This window comes from Mustela putorius, unplaced genomic scaffold, assembly GCF_011764305.1.
Source record: "Mustela putorius furo isolate JIRA1106 unplaced genomic scaffold, ASM1176430v1.1 tig00000129_pilon_pilon_pilon, whole genome shotgun sequence".
Classification (NCBI taxonomy): domain Eukaryota; kingdom Metazoa; phylum Chordata; class Mammalia; order Carnivora; family Mustelidae; genus Mustela; species Mustela putorius.
This window is the reverse complement of record NW_025421290.1, coordinates 50,796,850-50,819,152: the sequence shown is the minus strand read 5'-3', so window position 1 is coordinate 50,819,152 and position 22,303 is coordinate 50,796,850. Positions and strand designations below refer to the sequence as shown.

General features: G+C 58.9%; 1 protein-coding gene across 2 annotated transcripts in view; it reads left to right on the top strand.

Annotated features, from left to right (window-relative positions):
* Window positions 1–21,295, top strand: part of CDC42BPB (CDC42 binding protein kinase beta) — a 96,124-nt gene extending 74,829 nt beyond the window's left edge. Inside the window, exons 22-37 of one of the 2 annotated variants that reach the window (XM_045074019.1) lie at window positions 1,974–2,063; window positions 2,405–2,482; window positions 3,872–3,977; window positions 4,837–4,973; window positions 5,480–5,619; window positions 6,826–6,907; window positions 7,892–8,108; window positions 8,300–8,362; window positions 9,540–10,136; window positions 12,565–12,662; window positions 12,763–12,847; window positions 12,964–13,081; window positions 13,164–13,281; window positions 14,591–14,696; window positions 14,782–14,852; window positions 19,918–21,295. In XM_045074019.1, the coding sequence (XP_044929954.1) occupies window positions 1,974–2,063; window positions 2,405–2,482; window positions 3,872–3,977; window positions 4,837–4,973; window positions 5,480–5,619; window positions 6,826–6,907; window positions 7,892–8,108; window positions 8,300–8,362; window positions 9,540–10,136; window positions 12,565–12,662; window positions 12,763–12,847; window positions 12,964–13,081; window positions 13,164–13,281; window positions 14,591–14,696; window positions 14,782–14,852; window positions 19,918–20,049 (2,238 nt within the window). In that variant the 3' untranslated portion in view covers window positions 20,050–21,295. The remainder of the gene's footprint in view (window positions 1–1,973; window positions 2,064–2,404; window positions 2,483–3,871; window positions 3,978–4,836; window positions 4,974–5,479; window positions 5,620–6,825; window positions 6,908–7,891; window positions 8,109–8,299; window positions 8,363–9,539; window positions 10,137–12,564; window positions 12,663–12,762; window positions 12,848–12,963; window positions 13,082–13,163; window positions 13,282–14,590; window positions 14,697–14,781; window positions 14,853–19,917) is intronic. The other variant, XM_045074023.1, reaches the window with a different exon arrangement.
* The last annotated feature ends 1,008 nt before the right edge of the window (window positions 21,296–22,303 follow it).

The following is a 22,303-nucleotide window of genomic DNA, read 5'->3' as shown; positions in this document are numbered from 1 at the left end:
GCTTTATCTGGTCGCTACAAGCTGGTTCCTTCAGAAACATGCAGCCTCGTGAGGCCTGTGTGTCTCCCATCGCGGGAACGCCAGGCACGTCCCCAGAGACCGAGGCCTGCCGTCCTCACCGGGTGGAGGTGGCCTGGAGAACCGAGGCTTTTCTGCAGGATTGGGGCAAGAGGAGTGGTCCTTGGGGAGGTAGTCCCATCGCGGACCTGGACGGAGGCCTCTGTATCCAGTATCCGGAACTCCTGCCATCTCCATGTTTGGCCTTAGCCCCTCCTTCCCTCTGTGGTTTGAGGACGAAGGACACTCATTGATGGAAAGAAAAAATCTTTGGTCAGTCTGGGTTTGTCCGGTGTTTCCAGACCTGAGAACCATCTTCTAGAAGTTTCTACCTTGCTTTCTCTATACAAACACATCGTTAAATACTATAGTGTTGGTTACAGCAGTGACAGAGTCCGTGTATTTTGATGTTTCCCATCCCCCCCCCACCGCCATCTGTCGCAACCAATGACTCTGCCTCCTCCCCACGTCTTCTGCCAGCCTCTCAGGAAGAAGTAAGCCACTGCCCGTGCTGGCCCCCACCACCCTCCCTGTGTCCCCAGCTGCCCTCAGATGTGGACGGCTCCTCATCCCTCATTCCCATGTTTGGACTCCCCAACCAAGAGAGACTAGCCAGGCCATCATGTGGCTGAAATTCAGTTACCTCACGCCCTTTTACTTCGTTTGTCTAGATACGGACTCTAATGCGTGTACCACACCTCATTTATGGGAGAAATTTGCTTAGTTTGTATTTTTTTTTTTAAAGATTTTATTTATTTATTTATTTGACAGACAGAGATCACAAGTAGGCAGAGAGGCAGGCAGAGAGAGAGGGGGAAGTGGGCTCCCCACTGAGCAGAGAGCCCGATGCGGGACTCCATCCCAGGACCCTGGGACCATGACCTGAGCCGAAGGCAGATGCTTTAACCCACTGAGGTACCCAGGCGCCCCACTGAGTTTGTACTTTGATGTTTAGCTAATTCACAGAACATTTCCCTCCTGAATTTGCTAACAGGTTTAAATAGTGCAGTGCATGGTCGTGTGTGTTCATGAGCTCACATACCTTCCTGTCTGAATTCAGCTCCTTATACAGGAACCTCGCTCATTCCAACTTTTAGGAAGTGTTTCCTGGTTTGCGTCACTGGGATCTCAGTGTGGAACGCTAGATAAAGCTATAACCTGCTCCCATAAGAACCCACCAGCCACCTCCACGTCACAGTGCTCATGCTTATGGAGCACATGTATGTGCTTTACGCATGTCTATGCAAATAGTCACAGCCCTTCGTGAGGAAACAATTTCAGGAACACTCAAAATGAGGTCCTTTTTAGGTGGTTTTAAAAAGAGCTTCAAATTAGATTCAAAGCTTTAGCTTCTTGGGAAATTAACTTGGGAATCTTGAGTTCTTAGAACAAAACATTGCCTTCCCGTGTTGTAAAACTTTCAAGGAAATTCTTACTTCTGGGTCATAGGCCCCACACCCTTATTGACATCGTAATTTCTTCTTGGCCCCCGAAATGAGGTTAAAAAGTACTGGACTCCTTTAGCTTAACGATACCAGGTATAGAAAAAGTCACTTCTGAACGAGAAGAGGGGGTCGGCGGTGTCCAGCTCCTGCCCCTTAAATGGAGGGTGGCAGGGAGAACAGGTGGTCGGGGCTGCGGGTGGAGGTGAGGAAGGTGGCCTCTGGCCTTGGGGATAACCTTGACTTGTCAGACCACGCAGTGCCCCGGTCGCCTCTCCGGTCTGAGTGCCAAGGGCAGTGGTCCTCCGGGAAGGCAGCACAGCTGTGAGTGACGTGGGCTCTGATGGGACAGACGCCTAGGCGTCTGGGCCTAGGTGGGACTTTGGGTCTCCAGGGGGACAGACCCAGCAGTCAGAGTCCAACGTCTGCGGAAGTTCTTTCTTTCCCACTGTGTCTCTGCCTTTGTCTTTACAGAGCGGCTCAGCTGGGGAGCAAGAGACACAGGCTCCAAAGCCAGAGGTGTCCCCATCAGTTTCCGTGGCCGCAAGCACAGAACAGCAGGAAGTAAGCAGTGTTACCCTGTTACCCCCCTGCGAGCCCTGGGGTCCCCTCCTTGCCTGTGTCCTTGATAGGCAGGGCCGTGCTCACGCCAGGGTGGCCCCCAGGCCTGCCACTCAGCCTGTAGCAGGACCCTCTGCCAGCTGTCGAGCCCAGCTCGGGTCTCCGTCATCGTCAGATTACCCGCTGGATGAGGCCTGCTCTGACAGATGTCGCAACAATGTAGGGGATGAAAAATGCTGTTCATTATTAATCAGTTCTAGAGAGAAATGAATCCCAAGCAGGGTGTGACATGTAAGAGCAGTAGCGAGCTCAGAGGATGCTCACCTGTCCCTGCTTGTCCCCAGGACATGGCTCGGGCCACACAGAGGCCACCCGCCGTGCCGCTGCCCACCACGCAGCCCCTCGCTCTGGCCGGACCAAAGGTAGGGGCCTGGCTTTGCACCTGTGCCTCCTTCTCAGTTTTAGGAGATAACTTTGTATAAATAAGACTGTTTCTGTGTGCGCAGTGAGACCCTGGTGTCTAGTAATGGCTTGCCGTGAGCAGTGTGGTCCACAAAGTATCAGGACCTTACCTCTCATTTTTTAAGAATTTATTTTCTTGAGAGAGTGTATGAGAGAGCACAAGCGATGGAGGGGTAGAGGGGAAGCAGGCTCCCCGCCGAGCAGGGGCCTGAAGCAGGACTCGATCCCAGGACCTGAGATCATGACCTGAGGCAAAGGCCGACGCTTAATCAACTGAGCCAGCCGGGCGCCCGACCCTGTGTCTCCTTAATTCAACCAGTGAATGACACAGGCTTGCGTGTTAACTGGGAAATTTCAGAATCAGTCTCCTCTTCATCGCCCAGACCACACTTCCTTCTCTAGCAGTGACCACTCTGGTCACGTGTCCGCCACGCTCCTTCCGGCTGACATCTATCCGTCTGTCTGCACTTGGAATGGGAGAGAACCATGTGGTTCGTGGAAGGGTGTTTTCCCCAGAGTAAGCAGAAGAGCGCCCAGCGCGCAGTTCGGTACCTCGTCCTTCCCCGGAGTGTGTGTGGAGGGCCGCGTGGCTCTGGGCTCTTGTGAGGAGGCCCGAAGTGTCCGGCTTAGCAAGCATGTGGCCTGATGCCCTCAGACGCTTCATTCTCCTCAAACAAGGCACGGCCTCAGCCGGAGACAGTGGGCCAGCTAGATACTTGGTTTTGTTAGGCTTTGGGTTTAGATGCCTGTAGAGTCACGGGCTCTGGTCTCTGGATTTTGTGTTACCCACTCCCTTGCTTCTTACCCGTGGTCTTGTGGCATTTGTGTCCCCGAGTAATAATCCTTTTTTCTGGAGCTTTACACACTCTAAGTTCTGCGAGCTTCCAGCTTGCTCCTCTGTTCGGCCTCACGCTCTGTCCCCCGTGGCGGATCCTGTGGTGCACCCGCCCCCCTGACAAGGGCCGGCTGTCTGTCCATGCCCTTGCTCTCGGGAACAGGGCTGCTGTGGGTTTCTTGCGCGACTGTGGGTCTCACATGCATGTGCAGCCCTGGGTGGCCGCCCCCAGGAGGCCAGGCGCGGTGCCAGCGCACCCCTGCCGAGCCCCCTGTTTCTGGGAGCAGGGCCGCGCCCCAGGGGAGGCGTGTGCTGACTTCTGTTCTGGCTCGAGCTTGGGAGGCGGGTGGTCGGCTCTGCTCTTCGTTTAACACCAGGAAGGCACATGTACACGTCGGAGTGAAACTGCACGTTCTCAGCTTCTCAGGGTCATGCCCAAGGCTGTCCGTGTGATCACAGCAGACTGGTCCCTGCTCACAGCCTGGGTCTCACCTTCTTGATGTTCTTCCTCCAGCCCAAAGCTCACCAGTTCAGCATCAAGTCCTTCTCCAGCCCCACACAGTGCAGCCACTGCACGTCCCTGATGGTGGGCCTGATCCGGCAGGGCTACGCCTGCGAGGGTGAGTGGCGGCCGCGGGGTGCCTGAGCGGGCCTGGGCGCACTGTCGGGTCGGGGAGCAGTGCACACGGGCCGGTGCTGAGCCGGCCAGGGCGGATGCTCTCTCTAGTTGTATAAATGCTTAGTTGAACTTCGGGAGACCACAAGGCCACAGGGACCCAGGTTGCCTGGGGGCTGTTGTTTACTGTGAAATGAAACATCTGCGGGCCTTCCGGAAAGTCAGGAAGAGCAGAGACTAAACAACTTCACTCCTCTCCCGTCCTGTCACTGAGGGTAGGCGGGGGTGTTCTGTCTCTCCTGGCATCGTGGTTGGCCTTGGTGCCTGGGTGCCGTGTGCCTCACTCAGTCTGTCAGCGTGGCCGCCTTGGGGTAGTGGGATGGCCCGTGTCACTGACAAGCAGCCCGCTGAAGTCCTAGCCGCTGCTCTGCAAAAGCAGCTTTTTGTGCTTCTACCTGGCCGTAGAAGCCACCTCCTTTGTTCACGGCAGCCCTTCAGATCGGCTGCCAGGACCCCCTGTCTATCCTTGAAGCCACTGTTCTGTCACACACCCGCAGGCGGCTTCCTCTGCGGGTGATCTGGGGACGAAGCTGCGGGGACTGGGCAGCAGCGTGCACAGCTCTGCGGCCGCCCGTCCGCGCTGGCCCTCACGCCCGGTCAGGACTCCCACGTGCATGCGCGGGGCCGCTTGGTGCCAGAGTCCCAGGGCTTCTGTTCCAGAAACCGGTTGCTCTGCCAAGGGGTCCAGGCCGTTCCCATGACATGTGGGGATTACCGCATGGCCCCATGTGCGGCACGCGCCCTCCTGTGGCTTCTGCGTGGAGGAAGCAGGTTCTGACGGCAGTGCGCCTTCATTTTCCCAGTGTGCTCGTTCGCGTGCCACGTATCCTGCAGAGAGAGCGCGCCCCAGGTGTGCCCCATCCCTCCTGAGCAGTCCAAGCGACCTCTGGGCGTGGATGTGCAGAGGGGCATAGGAACAGCCTACAAGGGCTACGTCAAGGTAGGACATGCGGAGAGCAGGGGAGGGTGCATGCGTCAGTTCCGCTGTCCCTGTCTTGGGCGTGATGGCCCACCGTCCGCCGCAGTGCTCTCCGGACGACCTTCGTTGCTTTGTGAAGTCTCTGCGCTGGTCCTGGGAGGCCTCCCCTCTGGCATTCAGGCCTGGGTTCTGAGGACCCCAGAACATCCTCTCCTGACTTTCCATCACTTAAAGACAGGGTTCCAGAACTGAGTGCTGGGTCCAGATGGTCTCAGAGCTACAGCATTCCAAGATGCTCTGTGTGTGGTGTGGACACACCTGTTTGCTGAGTTCCCCACTTGGTCCCCTGCATCACCTTTTATCCTGCGTGGACCCCTCCCTAGTCGTGCCCCGAGTCATGGGGGCAGCTGTTCCTGGAGAAGTAGGCCAACCATGCAGCAGCTGGATGGGAAGCCTTGGCAAGGAGGCTCCTGGGGCCCGGGCCTGGCCTTTCCGACGCGGTGGAATGTTCTCACTGTTGCCCACAGGTCCCGAAGCCCACCGGGGTGAAGAAGGGATGGCAGCGGGCTTACGCGGTGGTCTGTGACTGCAAGCTCTTTCTCTACGACCTGCCCGAGGGAAAGTCCACCCAGCCTGGCGTTGTCGCCAGCCAGGTCCTGGACCTCAGGTCTGTTCTGTGCGTTCTGTCTTGTCCCGCGAGCTCCGGCTGACTTCATGTTGCCCAGGATGGGCGTTTGTTGCCGGGTAGTCTCTGACCTCACTTACACTTTCACAGCCTTGGTCATCACACACTTCTGTAAACAGGTGCTTGACCCGCATGCTAGAAACTTCCCTGTGGGTATTTTTGCACTCAACAATTTGGCACATAGGTATTTAACGTAAGAAGAGCACCTGCCCCCAAGAACAACTAGGAGATTCCCCAGAAACACGTTGCCCAGCCCAAGGCATCGGCACCTGCACGTTCTCTCAGTGACAGAAATCTGGAGCCCAGGGCTCTGCTGCGTGACCCCCTCCCTCAACCATGGCATCTCTCCCCACCTGCCTTCTGGCGTCTAACAGACGCACGGGGCAGCAGAGCGCCCTCCCTCGCTCCCTCCTGGCTTCTCTTAGGGGTAGCGTCCAGCTGTGCGTTTCCCCACTTGTAAAGCGGGCATGACTGCATGATCAGGTCAGAGAGGTTGTGAGGACAGAGCAGTTCTAGAAGGCACACGCTCAGCACGGGGTTAGGGTTCTCGTCTGCCTGTCAGCAGCTGCCCTGGGCAAGAGCCCGGCGCCTCAGTCTCCGCCCCGGGGCTTGTGTGGCCCTAGCTGCGGCAGGTGCCCCCGACAACGGCTCCAGGGACAGCCACGTGGCTGGGTCACCTCCACATCCCCAGGCGATCCTGCCTGTCCGTCACTGGGCACAGGTAGGCCCTGGCCTGGTGGACAAGAGCCCACGGGCTGGCGGCCACGGGTGTGGTGGCAGGCGGAGCCCGGGATTCAGTCAACATGGGGCTCGCGCGGCTCTTGGCATGGGTTGCCTCCCTTCCCTTAGAAGCCGGCACCAAGTGGCCACTTGATTGTAGCCAGGTCTGGGCTAAATCAGCGATGTGTCTGTGGCTGGAAGCATCTGGCACAGACTAGAACCATGTGGCTCAGGGAACAAAAAGGTTTTTACTCTCACACGCCCCTTGTTACTGGAACACCGACGGGGTCCTCCAGTCTACGGGCTTGGTCAGTGTAAGTGCTTCCTCACCACGCTGGAAGCGAGGGGCCGACGGTATATGTAGAGCCGTGGAAGTGTCCTCTCTCGGGAGATTTGTAGCACAGTGGGGTAGGGTCAGGCCTGGCTGTGTGTTTCTTTCTGATGTTCCAAGTGTTCGTTTCTCACCAGAGATGAGGAGTTCTCGGTGAGCTCGGTCCTGGCCTCAGACGTCATACACGCTTCCCGCCGAGATATCCCGTGTATATTCAGGGTATGTTTTCCGTTCCTTAGAGAAGTCTCGTTAACCCTAAAAAAGAAATCCCCTGCTTAAGATGGAACCATTCCTCGGAGCATTCAGTGTACCTTAGCAAGAGCCCAGCAGATACCTCGCTGCAGATGCCTTCCCTTGTGTTGGGGTCCCTCCTGTGCAGGGCCCCATCTCCCCCATGTCACCCGCACTGCCTTCCCGCCCGCACCCCGCCTGGTCTGTCTGTGCAGTCACAGCGTGCCTGATGCTGGGAGCCACCTCGTGGTCCTGTATGAGTGGAATGTGCCCCCACAGCTCCCCTCCCTGGGACTTACTGGTCCTCAGCGGGAGCAAACAGCAGGAATCAGTGGGTGTTTCCCAGCAGCATGTTTGTTGGCCAAGGTGGAGCGTTCCCTCCACGGAGTTCATATTAGGTGGTGTGGCATTAGGAAGCCTCTGAGCCATTGTGGGTTAAGGAAAGAATCACCCCCACCCCTCCACTGGGACTTTTCATAAACACAGGAGAATTTTCACTGACCGCAAAATGAAGTCCAAGAATCCTCTTAACTGAACTCACCTACCTACCTAGAAACTGCCCCACCTGTGCAGTATAGAGAACTGCCATCCTCGTGTGCTTAAAGCTGACCTGCAGCAGCAGCCCATGACGCCCAGGCTCCTGGACAGGCTCGGGGGACAGTCCCAGCATGTGCGGGCAAGTCTGTCTTCCCCGTTCTGTTAAGTATAGGAAGATCATTCAGGAAATCATTTTGAAGTGGACTCGCTCCATCAGTGTTGGCAAAAGCACAGTCTGACAAGGAAGGGATGCGGGGTACCTATTCATGGCAGCAGAGCCCCTCACAGTCTCCATGGGCACCCGGAACCGGGACTCCGCCGACACCCTTGTCAGTACAGGGCAGCGAGGCCTCGAGCGTGGGGTGTCAGGGCCAGGCTGTGGGCATCTGTGTGCTGTGCTTTGGTTGTCTTACGGCTCTTTTCTTTGTCACGAAGGTGACAGCTTCTCTTTTAGGGACACCTTCTAAGACCAGCTCACTGCTCATTCTGACAGAAAATGAGAATGAGAAGAGGAAGTGGGTTGGGATTCTGGAAGGACTGCAGTCCATCCTTCACAAGAACCGCTTGAAGAACCAGGTCGTGCACATCCCGCAGGAGGCCTACGACAGCACGCTGCCTCTCATCAAGGCTGTCCTGAGCGCCGCCGTCATTGGTGCGTGCCCGGTGCCGTGCGGGGCCGTGCCCGTGATGCGGGGGACAGTGGAGCGTGTCCGCGGTGCCTGTGGGGCCCGATCTGCGTGGTGTCTGCGGGAACTGAGTGCCTGTGTCTGCTCTGAGAAGCGAACGGTATGTGTCAATAGTACTGACGTCCGTGTGCTGTTCTTACTCCTCCTGCCGTGACAGATGGGGACAGGATCGTGGTCGGCCTAGAAGAAGGACTGTACGTCATAGAGGTGACCCGCGATGGTGAGTGCCCAGGAGCCACTGTCTGCCCTCCCTGGTTCGCACGCACGGGTGCGGGAGGAGGAGCAGGAACCCCGGGAGCAAAGCGTCTTCGTGACGTGTGGATTCCGTAAACAAAGGGAAGGGTGAACAGCTGAGAAACGTCACCTGCAGCAGATAAGACAGATGTTCAGCAGATGTGTGTGGCACGTCCCCTGGTGCCTCGGAGTCGGGGTTAGGCTCTACCTGCAGGTTCAGCAGAGCACGGAGACCCACCGGCATCACGAGTGGGGTGGCAAGTGGCTTCCTGCGCCCACTGAGCTCGTGGAGGACAGGACTGAGGGGGAGATGGGGACAGGGAGAGCCTCCTAAAAGGAAGATGATTTACTGAACTCCTCAATGTGCTGATGACTTCCTGAAACTTTCCTTCCTCTGCTTCAAAGTGGGGTATTTCCTTCTCTCTGGCAAGAAAATGCAAAGTAGCCCCATCTCCTCTCTTCACCATCCTGTGTCTCAGGAGAGAAACGCAGGCAGATTAGAACTGGCCTGGCTCCTGGGCCGGGCTCTGGGCACATCCCCCCAAAATGAGGAGCTGCTCCATGGTGGCCAGCGTTCCCTTCCTGCTGAGCCTGGTGGGAACACGTGTCACCAGCAGTGGCTCCTGCCAGCCCGAGCCCAGGGCTGCTGGTCCCTCAGGTTCCAGACCAAAGGCTCTGCTCAGAGAGCCCTTAGTGCAGGTCCTATACCAGTTAGGGTGTTGGGGATAGCGGGTTAATTTGGGGGTGGCTGCTTTCAGACAGTTTATCTGAGGGTCCAGTGAGGTTGGAGACAGACTTTTGCTCCCCATGTGCAACCTGAGGGTTCTTACCTTCGGGGATGAACCAGGAGATCCACATCCACCCCCCGAGGCTGTGGTGTGCTTGGCATCTCCCAGCCTGGGCGGCGGGGGGTTGGGGTGCTGGTACCATGGAGGCAGGGGAGTGTGAGATTGGGGTGGCCCCTGGGGGCTCCTGAAGGAGGGCGCTGCCCTGGCATCTGCATGACCCTGAGGTTGGCAGGGTTGGAGGCACATTCTCGAGCGTGTTCTAGAGCTGGTTGGCAGGGCAGATGGTTGGCAGAGCAGGGAGCCGACGGCGAGGTTCACGGCGCTCTCGCACAGGCGCTCCTGAGCCGCTGTGATTCCGCTGTTCCATTCCCGCAGTGATCGTCCGTGTTGCTGACTACAAGAAAGTCCACCAGATCGAGCTTGCTCCCAAAGAGAAGGTTGCCGTCCTCCTCTGCGGCCGGAACCACCACGTCCATCTCTGTCCGTGGTCTGCTTTCGATGGGGCAGAAAGCAGTGCCGACGTCAAGCTTCCAGAAACAAAAGGCTGCCAGCTCATCGCAACCGCGACACTGAGGAAGAGCTCCTCCACCTGCCTGTTTGCGGCTGTGAAGCGCCTGGTCCTTTGCTATGAGGTCCAGAGAACTAGGCCTTTCCACAGGAAGGTCAATGAAATCGTGGCCCCCGGCACTGTGCAGTGGATGGCCGCGCTCAAGGACAAGCTGTGTGTTGGCTACCCGTCTGGGTTCTCTCTGCTGAGCCCCCAGGGGGACGGGCAGGCTCTAACCCTGGTAAATCCCAATGACCCCTCGCTTACGTTCCTCTCACAGCAGTCTTTTGATGCCCTTTGTGCTGTGGAGCTCAAAAGCGAGGAGTACCTGCTTTGCTTCAGCCACATGGGACTGTACGTGGACCCACAAGGTCGGAGGTCACGCATGCAGGAGCTCATGTGGCCTGCGGCGCCTGTTGCCTGTAGTATGTATATGTTTTTCTGTTGCCATATCCCTGTTGCCGCTCGTCACCTCGACAGTCAGCATGCGTTCTAGTTCGCTTTGGTTTGTGTCTCGGTCCCTCAGCTGAGCAGTTAGAGGGGCCCCGGGGTGGGGGTGGCGGGCCCCTGCATTTCTTCAGGAGAAGGTGTGCTCCTGACTGCAGTGGGAGGTGGGGGTGCCCCTCTTGAGCCAGCCTCCTGCCGGCGGCGCCTGTCTCCCCCGGAGCACCAGGGCTTCGCAGGGGCCCCTCCGCTGAAGAACGCCGATGGGCAGGATTTATAAACTCAAGCTAGAGGGTTTCGGTACCAGAAGACACCGCAGCTCCAGAGTGCAGGTTAGCTCCTGCTGGGACAGAGGTGCCCACGGAACTGCTGGGAGCCGTGGCTCCTTGTTTGCCACTTTCCGTGGCCTGCGGAACGGGGTCCCCGGACAGGAGTCTCTAAGGCCCAAGCCCAGTGAGTCAGGGCCCCGAGTTGGCTCTGTGGGGACACGTCCCACGCAGCCTGCTGTCTGGGCGCTCTCAGCAGACTCTACGGCTCAGATCACGTACTCCGTGTAGCCCAAGTCAGAGAAGCAGCAGGTCGGACGGAGAACAGGGAGTGAGGAGACGAGTCACAGGGCACATGCTGATGTTGAGCGGATCGGGACAGGGTGGGAGGTGGGGGTCCTGTTTTTCCTTAATTACCTAAAAGGATAACCTGTGTGCCTCATGGCCAGCCTTGCCAAGCTGGCAGAGTCCCCAGAGGTGTTGGACAGGGACACCGGGCCATTGACATGATCCACCAGCCTTCGGCTCTCTGGACCTCTGCACATTGCCCAGCTCAGTCAGTCCCCAGCCAGGGCGGCAGACAGACAGGCAGGTGGTGGCTGGCTGGGTCCCTTCCTTGCCGCACCCCATCGTCCTCCTGGGCAGCCTGGACAGGAGCGGCCTCAGAGCCATGCGGCAGCCCTGCCTGTCAGGGTCTTCTCCTGAACCCCAAGTTTTGAGAAGTTTATTGTGGAAAGGTCACTGCGTGTGATGTTTTTGGCATCCTGGCTATGTGGCTGGCCCGCGCACCTCATGCTCCTGTGTTGGCCCTCCTGGTTCCCACTCCCCCTGCGTGCACACCACACACCCCACATCCGTTTGTGAGCGGGCGAGAAACGACTCGCTAAGTTCGGGCTGGAGAACGAGAGCTCTGTTGCCTCCTTGTTCCACGCCCGCGCTGCGCATTCGCGGGGGTCCTCGCCCATCCCAGTAATGCAGGGAGGCACGGGCGGTCCCACGTGGGCCACACGGTGGAGCCGGGCTCGGACGCACATCCGTCAGGCGCCCCGGCCCGTCCTCTTGCCACCGGTGTTGATGTTTTCATTTACAGTTTCCTTTAAACAACGAAGTCTCAGTTGACCAGCAAGCTACACAGCCTCTCCTGGTCCTCCGTGTGGAGGACGGTCCTCTGAGAGTTCCCGCAGGGAGCTGTGCTGCATGTCCCCTCTGGCGGGCGCTGGCCAGTTCCAGCCTCTCGGCTGCTTCCTACAGGCTCCTTCATGTCCCCGTCTGTGTTGGAGAGAGGGGCTGACCGCACACAGGGACTGTGACGGCAGCACAGCAGGAGAAGCCTTGCAAAGGTTCATCTTCAGTCAGTGACGCGTGACACGAGGGAGTAACTTCAGCCTGGAAGGCAGAAGGGCCGGATGGCACTGGGGACCCCACGGCCGGCCTCGCCCTTGCCTTGCCCTCCTGGGCGGGCCCTCTCCCTCGACCTGCTCTCCTTCCCCAGAGGTTCAGTCTTACTGCGATTCTAAAGGTGGGGACTGTCCCCTCAAGCCTCAAATGCCAGATGGGCCCGTGGTCCCTGGTGTGTTCCTGTCCCCACCCGGCAGTGTCCCATCACTCAGGACGAGGGGGGAATGTCATCCCCCCCCCCCCGGGCTTCTCACAGAAAGCTGGTCCCGGATGTGTTGAGACGGGAGCACCAGAGGCCAGCACACACCTGGAAGGACCAGTCCCCGAGGGGGCGAGCCCGTGGGTTAGCTGGGGCCGAGGCAGGGCGGGTGGTTGCCCCAGAGCCGAGCAGCAGTCTTGTTTGGAAATTTTAAGGGTTCCTTGAGAAATCGGACTTTCTGCATCTCTTAAAGGAATTTTGCCTCCAAACCGCGCTCTCCCCCCACCTCAGTTCCAGGCATGTTGGGCCTAAAGCGCTGGTTTCCGCAGGGGTTGCCGGAGGAAGCGGAGGGGCAGCCGGCTCCCCGCACGGCGGCTCGCCCCTGCGCCGAGTGTGGAAGGCGCTGCGCGGGCACAGGCGGGCCCTGTGTTCGGGGACCTTGGGAGCGAAGGGTCCTTCTAGGGCCGGAGCGCGCGAGTTCCTGCCTTCTGGGGGCGCGGGGGGCGCGGGGGGCGGCTCGCTCACGGCCTGCCCCCTCCGCGCCAGGTTGCAGCCCCTCCCACGTCACGGTGTACAGCGAGTACGGCGTGGACGTGTTCGACGTGCGCACCATGGAGTGGGTCCAGACCATCGGCCTGCGGAGGGTAAGGCCCCGCGCGGCTCGGGTCAGCCCTGTCCCGCGCGCCGCAGCCCTGCGCGCCGCTGCCCTCCGCGCCGCTGCCCTCCCTCTGCTTTCGCGCGCAGATACGGCCGCTGAGCTCCGACGGCGCCCTCAACCTCCTCAGCTGCGAGCCTCCCCGCCTCATCTACTTCAAGAGCAAGTTCGCGGGTGAGGCTCTGCCCGCGGGGCCGGGGGCGCGGGGTGGGGCCGGGGGCGCGGGGCGGGGCTGGCGGGTCACCGCCCGAGGGCCGCACGGAACCGCAGGGCTCGTCCCCCTCCCGCAGGAACGGCCCTCAACGTGCCCGACACGTCTGATAACAGCAAGAAGCAGATGCTGCGGACCAGGAGCAAGAGGCGCTTCGTGTTCAAGGTGCCGGAGGAGGAGCGGCTGCAGCAGCGGCGGTGAGCGCGGGGCCGGGCGGGCGGGCGGCGGCGGCGGCGGGGTCGGGCCGGCAACCGGGCGACGCGCTCCGCTTCTCCTCAGAGAGATGCTCAGAGACCCGGAGTTGAGATCCAGAATGATCTCCAACCCCACCAACTTCAACCACGTGGCCCACATGGGCCCTGGGGACGGCATGCAGGTGCTCATGGACTTGCCTCTGGTGAGCGGGGCGGGGCGGGGCGGGGCCAGGGTGGGGCGGGGGCGGGGGCGGGGCTGCGGGCCCTGCGGTCCACCGGCCTAGGCTACTGCCTCACCGCATCTCGGGCAGAATCCCGGGGCGCCTCACTGCGGAGCTGGCCGGTTCATCTGCGGGTCTCTAACCTCGGCTGGTGTCCGTCACCTTTTCAGGCTGTTAGTGTTCTGTGGGGCAACTAGCTGTCAAAAATGACTTCTCGGGGGCGCCTGGGTGGCTCAGTGGGGTAAGCCTCTGCCTTCGGCTCAGGTCATGATCTCAGGGTCCTGGGATCGAGTCCCGCATCAGGCTCTCTGCTCAGTGGGGAGCCTGCTTCCTTCTCTCTCTCTGCCTGCCTCTCTGCCTACCTGTGATCTCTGTCTGTCAAATAAATAAAATCTTAAGAAAAAAAATTAAAAAAAAAAGACTTCTCAGGAACATTTTCCTACAAGCAGATAGCAGAGCTTTTCACTTAAAAACGTGAGCTAGACCCTGTGACCCAGCAGTTGCACTAGTGGATATTTACCCCAGAGATACAGATGTAGTGACCCGAAGGGGCACATGCACCCCCGTGTTTATACCAGCAACATCCACAATAGCCAAACGGTGGAAGGAGCCCAGATGTCCATCGGCAGATGAATGGATAAAAATGCTATGGGACACGCACAGACACAGACACACACACACACCGCGGACTGCTACGCAGCCATCAAAAATCCGCAAAATCTTGCCATTTGCACTGACGTGAGTGGAACAGAGGGTATTAGGCTGAGCGAAGTCAGTCAGCCCGAGACCGTTACCATAGGATTTCACTGATGCGAGGAATTTGAGAAACAAGACAGGATCATAAGGGAAGGGAGGGAAAAAAGTGAAACCAGAGAGGGAGGCAAACCATAAGAGACTCTTAATCTCAGAAAACAAACTGAGGGTTGCTGGAGGGGCAGGGTAGGAGGTATGGGGTGGCTGGGGGACGGACACTAGGGATGTGTGTGCTCCAGTGAGCACTGTGAATGCTGGAAGCCTGGTGATTCACAGAGCTGTACCCCTGGGGCAAATAATACATTGTATGTTAATTTTTAAAAATCAGACATGAGCTAAGATTCAACTTTGCCTAAAATCATTCTTCTCAATTCTTAGCTCAAAATTAGTCTGGTGCCACTGTCCATGGAGTGAGGTCTCGGGACCCCAGCTGTGGTCTGTGGTGCCTGGCTTGCAGTTGGGCCAGGGCCCAGACGTGCTTCTGCCCTGCCGTCTGCCTGGGCGCCCAAGCCTGCTCACTACCTTTCTCTCCACCCAGAGCGCTGTACCCCCCTCCCAAGAGGAAAGGCCTGGCCCTGCTCCCCCCAACCTGTCTCGGCAGCCTCCATCCAGGAACAAGCCCTACATCTCATGGCCCTCCTCAGGTACCAGGGTGTCCGAGAGTGGGGGCCAGGCCTGCCGGGGCTCTGGACTCTTTTCCCTAAGATGGCAGCTGTCCTTGTTCCACAGGGGGGTCGGAGCCCGGAGTGGCTGTGCCTCTTAGGAGTATGTCCGATCCTGACCAGGACTTCGACAAAGAGGTAAGACTTACCTTGTTCCAGGGGCGCCACTGAGTGTCTGCAGCTCCTCGCGTGGGGGAGAATCCGAGTGGTGACAGCAGCTTCACCCCGCCTGGACCAGCCTTGTGGGGCCCGGCAGGCCCGGGAAAGAAGGGGCCGGGGTGCAGCCTGGTCACCGCCGCAGGAGGAAGAGCAGCCTGGTGACAGGCTGACCTGAGCGCTACTCCTCAGCGCCGCTGGAGGGCGGGAGGGACGGGCTCCGTGACCGGGAGCCTGGTGGGAGACGATGTGGGATCCTGTTCGCAGGTAATGACCTGACCAGCACGTTCCTCAATCAGACCAAGGCCTCTGGAACCAGGCCCCATTCCAGGCTCTGCCCCAGTTGGGGACTTAGGGGGGCCCCAGAAGCCTCCCGGGCACTGACAAGTAGGGGCCTCCCTGCCGAATGACTGAGAAATGAATGCCTTTCCGAGAAAAGCACAGCCAGCTTCTCCCTTCTAGACCGTCTCTGTCCTCCTGCGCGCTCCCGTGTAACTCCTGGTAGCTGCGTTCGGTCGGTGTGCGGGTGGCCTGGTGCGTCTGCGAGAGGCTCCCACGCTGGCCTGTCTGCCCGTTCTCTGGTGGCTGTTCAGGATTGGGGCCTGCGGGGCCAGCGTGGCTCTGCTGCTCCTTGGGCACCGGGGACTGTGCCACGGTGGGTGTGGCCTTACGCTTGCTGGGGAGACTGGGGACGGTGCGGGAGCCCGTGCTCACCAGCCTCCGTGCACTAGGCAGCCCCACACCCTGCCCGGTGGCTCCCTGGGAGCCCCACTCGGGGCAGAACAGGTGAGGCCGATGCTGGTCTTCCTGCCGGGCTGCTGACTCTCTGAGGTCCGCGGCCACTGCCAGCGTGGGCCGGCCGTTCTTCCTCCAGGCCCAATGTCCCACCTTCGCCCCTCCCTCATTCCTGGAAGCTCTTTCCTCACTGTGAACGTGGTCTGTCGCAGCCGCTAATTCCCACGCAGTCCCGTCTGTCTCATTCAGCGACGTTCTCTCATCTCTGGAGCTCAGCGAGGTTTCCTCTTGGTGCGTCGTACCTTCGTAATGTATGTTTGTGAGAAAGTGTCCTGACTCTGAGAGTATGTTTGCAGGCAAAGACCTAAGCTGACTTATTTCACAAGCGGATGGTGCCCTGGCCCCTGCCTTTTCTTTCCCTCCAGCTTGAAATGTTGTCTTTATAGTACATTAAACCCCTTTGTTGATGCGTTTCTGGATAGTCCCGTCCGCCAGTGGACGGACTCTTTCCTCTGTCCGCGCCGCCTGCGGGAGATCAGGCAAGAAATCTCTGTTCCTTCTTTATAACAGTTTCTTAGCTGTTTTCATTTTATGCAAATAAATTTTATTTCTTTTAAGTGTATTTATTAAGTAACATCTACCCCTAGCGTGAGGCTTGAGAGCATGAGCTTGGGATCGGGAGTCCCGTGCTCGTCGGCCGGGCCAGCCCGGCACCCACACTCCACATTTTAAAAGCAGTTTGTTGGCTTCACAGTAAAAAAAGAAAAGTAAAAATTGTGTTGAGCTTTTCGTTGCGATTATATTGATTCATAGATTAATTTGGGGGATGCCCGCCATCTTGACCTTTCCTGTGTGGGAACACAGAGTGTCTCTCCAGTTGCTGGTTTCCCTCCTGCAGGTAGCGCATGTTTGTGGTAAGTGATTCTTACGACGTTGGAGGGTTTTGTTGCCATCGTGAATGGTCTGCCGTCTTCCGCCGCATACCTGGGGGTTCTGGCTGGGGTCCGTACAAGCTGGCGACTTTGGGCCCTTCAGTGTCCCCCTACCTTGATGAGTTCTGATTGGCACTTGTGTTTGGTTGATGGCCTTGGAGTTCTGTCTCTTGGACCCTGGGAGGGGGTGAGGGGACAGAGGTGGCGTGGCCTCACTCAGCACACTGGGGGGCCTCCTGAGAGCAGGGTTTGGCCCGCTGACGCCGCGGGCTCCGTGCCCCCACCGGGCTCCAGGAAGACACACGCCTCCTGTCCTTTCTGGCCAGCGTCTCAGGCTAAGGCAGGGGTGCTGGGTGCTGGGTGTCGGTCAGGTGCTTTCGTCAAAGGCTTCCCTTTGAAACCCCCCCTTCCTGGGATTTCTCGCCAGCCTGTTTGTGTCGGACGGGGGCAGCCTTGCGTCCGGAGACTCAGTCCTCCCTGGTCGCGATGTGTTGTTTCTTGGAGTAGAGACAGTCTGGGGTCCTTCGGTTGACAGTGTTCATCAGCCTCGTGCCCTGGGCTGATCTCGGCCGCCTTTGTCCTCAGAGCTGTACTGAGCTCAGCTCTGACTCAGCTCTTCGTAGCCATAACGTACCCGTTTTCTTTCCGGGGAAGTTCGTAGAACACCCTCAGAACCGCCAAACGCTGCTGCCTCTAGAGGTAGGTCTTGGTTTTTTTCTCTTATTACTTTTTTTCCCCTCAGCCGTGTATTTTGAAAGTTTTGAACCTTCAGAAAAGTTGCACGAACACCAGAGTAAGCATCCCACGTGAGCTTTACGTGACCTGCCTCCCCCAGTTGGGTCTGTGGGGGAGCACCCAGCAGAAAGGAAGGTGCGGTCTCACCAGAGCCCCAGCCTGGTTCTGCGTGCGTCTCCTGAGGGTGCAGCCCCCTCCTCCCCGGCGGGGCTCGCCTCGCACCTCGGTGTCTCCCGGGGACTGTTCACGCCCAGGGCCTGGCCGCGCTGAAACCCAGAGTCCGGTTAAGGAGCACCAGTGGGTTTTGTCGTCCTGCCTCTCGTTTGAGTGCAGCCTTTCTCTCTCATGCCGTTGAATTTACGGAAAGTACAGCTCTCGTGCAGAACGCCTCTCGGGCGAGGCCTGTCTGCGATCTCGGAGAACAGTGAGCAGGTCCCATAGTGTTCTCCCCAGGGGCTGGCAGGGGAGAGTGTGTAAGCATGTGCCTGTGCGTGCACTCGCACGCTTCTGCTGAACCGCCGGTCGGGGGCGCACTGGGCCCTTTCTATCCGCTTCCCCAGCCCCCGGTCTCACCACGTTGCTTCGGTCCCCTTGACCCTGGAGCTGGTCCTCCGTCTTTCCAACGTTGCCTCCTCCCGGGGTTCAGGTTAGAAGTCCCAGGCCAGCCTGCCACACAGTGGACAGGGGACCCCCCGAGGGGGCTAGTGCAGCCCCAGGCACAGAGCACCCGTTGGTCCTGCACTGCTCTCGTGGGTTCACACTCTGGGAGGAATGTGGTGCAGTTCGTGCCGCTCTAAAGTGAACAGTTCCGTGGCTGTTCAGTAAATTCACAGAGTTGTGCAACCACCAGCTAAAGACCACAGGATTTCCACTGCCCCAAAACCCACCGCACCCCAACCCAGCGTCTTCTCCCATTCGTCCCTCCTGCTGCCGATGGCAGTGACACATCTCTGTTCTGGCTCTGCGGTGTGCCCGTCGCGGACACCTGCGCCGCCTTCTGAGACTGGCCTCCTTCACTTGGCGTAAAGGCCTCAAGGTTCACTGACCTTGCAGCAGGCGTCCGGTGTCCCCCATTTACATCCTCCTTGTCCCCGGGTGGACACGTGGGCTGGACCCGCCTCGTGCGGGCGCCGCCTCATGTCTGCGCACCCAGCCGCGGGGGACGGTTCACTTTCCGACGAGCCGTCAGTGTTTCCCACGACAGCGGAGCCATTTCACACTCCTGCCAGCAGAGTGTGGAGAGGACGGTTTCTCCGCGTCCTTGTCCGCGCTTTCCCTTCCTTTCCTTTTCTTCTTTTTCTAATCGCCATCCTGGTGGGTGTGAAGTCACCAACCTCATTGTGGTTTGATCCGCATCTCCCTAATGACCGCTGATGTCCAGCCTTGTTCTCCTGCGCCTGCTGGCAGCTTCTGTACCTTCGGAGAAACATCTAGCTGTTTACCCGTTTTTGTAAATTGAGTTGTCTTTTGTTACGGGGTTGAACAGCACGTTGTGTTCTCGGGACACTTGGCCCTGACGGGAGGTGCAGGTGTTTTCTCCTTCCTGTGGGTCGGCCTCTCACCTTGATCCTGTTCTCCGATGCTTCTCATTCGGGCGATACCCAACCGCTTCTCTTCTGTTGGTTGTGCTCTTGAGGTTATAACTAAGAATTAAGTCATGGAGATTTATTCTTGTTTTCTTCTGGGTGTTACGGTTTTAGCCTTCATATTCCGGTCATTGATCTACTGGGAGTGCGTTTCCCTTACGCCGTGAGGTGGAGATCCGGCGCCACCTTCCCTCGTCGAGGTGCCGTGGTGCCCTTGCCAAAAGCCAGTGGACCGTGGTAACACAGATTTATTTCTGGACTCGGTTCTGTTCTGCTGCTCTCTGTGCCGATGCAACACCACACCGTTTGGGGTACTGTTGCTTCTTAATGCATTTGGAGGAGTAAGTTTGGGAAGTGTGGTTCCTCCCAGTTTTTTCAGAGGATTGTTTTGGCTGCTCTGGGCCCCTTGCAATTCCATATGAATTTGAGGACATGAATTTTTCCCATTTCTGGAAAAAGCTGTCAGAATTTCAGTAGGGACGGCGCTGAGGCTGTGGATTGTTCTGGGGGCGTGCTGCCATCCTCGCAATGCTCAGTCTTCCTTCCCCGGACATGAGATGGCTCAGGCCGTCTTTCTGCCGCAGTGTTCTCTACTTTCAGTGGTCAGATGTCTCACCTCTTTGCTTAAGTTTATGCTGGAGTTGAACAGCGCTGGTGAGAGCGGGCATCTCGTTTGTGCCTCGTGCTAGTGGGAAAGTTGTGACTTCGCCACTCAGTGTGAAGCGAGCTGTGGGCCTTTGAGCGGCTGAGAAAGTTTGTCATGAAAGAGCGCCTTCTCTCGCTTCGGTCTGTCTGGTTTCTTCGCCGTAGAGTTGCTCATTCCTCTTTGGAACTGTCATTGCTGAGTTATTTGTGGGTTTCAGGTTGGGCTTTGGTTTGCGATCGCTTCACTGGCGCACTGAAGGACGCTGTGACGTGCTCGTCGAGTGTTGTCGTAACCAGACTGGAGGCAGCAGCGGGACCGACTTTCCCCGGCCGGTGCCCGTGTCTGGAGGGCTGCGCCCGGCCTCCGCGGCCCGGGGCGGTCGTCCTTACGCTCTCCCCCTCCTGTGTTAACAGCCTGACTCCGACTCGACCAAACACTCGACTCCATCGAACAGCTCCAACCCCAGCGGCCCCCCAAGCCCCAACTCCCCGCACAGGAGCCAGCTCCCCCTCGAAGGCCTGGAGCAGCCAGCCTACGACGCCTGAAGCCACCGGCCTCGCCACCATGGGGCCAGGGAGCTGGGGTGGGTGGCCTCCGGTGCCAGTGCCAAGACTGAGCTGACCCTCCAGTGTTGTTCAAGGAAACATAGACTCAATATGTAGATATGGAGATAAAGAAAAATCTTTATTATAATAATGATCAGTTTTCTGCCACATGGTTGTTGGTGGTGGGCCCGACCCACTGACCCGCACCACGGTGGGACAGCACCATTCCGTTTGCACAGGAAGGACCAGCACCTCGCCTCCCCCGCCCGGAACCAGCTGCGGATGCCGGCCTCCCGCGTGGTGAGCCGGCAGGCCCCGCGCAGCCTCCGTGACGAGCCTGTTCCCTGCCCCCTAGGACCTTAGAGAATCGTAGGAAATTGTGTTTCAGTCCCCGTGTCCCTAGAATCTTGAAGACAGGAAAGCGGAGGTCAGTCGGTGGCCTTCGTCTTCGCTTAGCCATTACAGTCAGCCGCAGAACTTCTGCCGACCGTGTAGCCATGGCCAGAGGCCCCCGGAGCCACCCCTGCCCTGGGCCCCGTGTGTGTGTGTGTGTGTGTGTGTGTGTGGGTGTGTGTGAGTCCACTCCTGGTCACAGCTGTCAAGTGTCACCTGTCTCACTACTGTGAAGTCCCTGCGCTCGCACGGCTGCTGCCTCACTGTGAAGGTGGGCGTGGCGAGCTGCCACTGGGCAAGAGGAGGCCAGCGCCCCCGGAGCCCCGCTGCGGGCGCTGGACACCCCCCGCCCCGCCGCCCTGCCCCTGCATGGAGCCCTGTGGTTAGTGCCCGTATGCATCACATAGACTCGCCCGACACTCCTGCACATTGGCTTTGCCCGTGGATTTACTCTCCCCCTTCCTTGCTGCTGTGTTGAGTAGTCAGGTTTGTGCCCTGTCCTGTGAAAGGCTTCGATTAACTGGAGGCCAGCCGGCGGCACTGGTCTCTGGCCCAGCACTGGCTCTGCCCTGCTCTCCCGCTGGTCCGCGTTCTGGCGATGCTGTGGAAGATGTGCACTTCCCTGGAGTCGGCACTGAGTGATGTGGGCACCGCGGCCTGCCTGTGTGTGTCGCACACCCAGCACCTGCTGTCCACCGCCCCCTGGGCCTTCTGCTGGGTCTGGCACCTGCTGGGGGTTCTGGTTTTTACTTTTTTAATGTAAGTCTGAGTCTTTGTAATTATTGAATCGTGAGAACATTTTTGAACAATTTAGCTGCCAATAAAGCAGAAGACAGCAGTTTTAAAGTTCTCAGTGGCTTGTCTGAGTGTGATGACTCGTCTCCCGGCTTGTGTCCCAGGGACCCGGTGCCGGAAACCCGCCTGCAGATGCTGTTCTTCCTCATTGGCTCTGCGGGGTCCTGCAAAGGCACCTGTCTGCATGTGGCAGACGCTGGTTTCCAGTGGGACTCTGGCCCTCCAGGGCTGTGATGGGGCTCCTGGTGGGGGGGCACCTGGACATGGGAGGCAGGGACGGGCTTGGCCACTGCGGGGAGAAAGGGGTCCCCTGGTTAGGTGCTCCTGCCGGGTCTCGCGGCAGCCAGACACCAGAATTGGGTTAGAGTTTCAGCCTGAGAGAAGTAGAAGCTGCCGGGGCCAGGGGCAGGGCGGGGGGTGGGGGCATCGGTGAGACACTGCAAGGCAGAGCAAGAGTCCGGCAAGCGCAGTTGCGCGGGAGAGGCTCCAGTCTGTGGGGCCACCTGGAGCAGCAGGGGGACCCCGGCCACACACAAGCACGCTGGCCCCTCAGCGGCCCTAGAGGATGGGCTCGGGCAGGTTGGAGTTACCCCGACACTGCAGAACTCTGGCGGCAGTGGGCAGCCGTCCCCCCAATGACCCAATGCAGTGGGTTGGGTTGTAGTCGTTCTGAGAGCTCCCGTGTTCTTGGTACAGCCTTGCCTGCAGCGGGGCTGTGAGGCCACAACAAAGTCCAGAGAGCAGCTCGCCCACCCTGCGACCGGATGTTCAGGGACCAGCCCCTGGGCCGCTGGCTCTGCCTTCCCATCTGCTCCCCTTGCTTTGCACGGCCCACCACCGCTGACACAGGGCACGGGTGGCCGTCCTCTCTGCTGTCCTTGAAAGGACCGGAGTGTCCGGGCAGCAGGGACCATGCCAGGCACAGGTGGAGCCTTTCAGAGACCCAGGTGAAAGCCACCAGCTGGAAACGGCGCCACGTGGGACCAGCATGTGATCGCCAAGGGTCCCCGCCGCGGCCACACCGTTGCGGGCGGCAGATCCCAGCAGCGGGCGCCGGCGTGTCCTT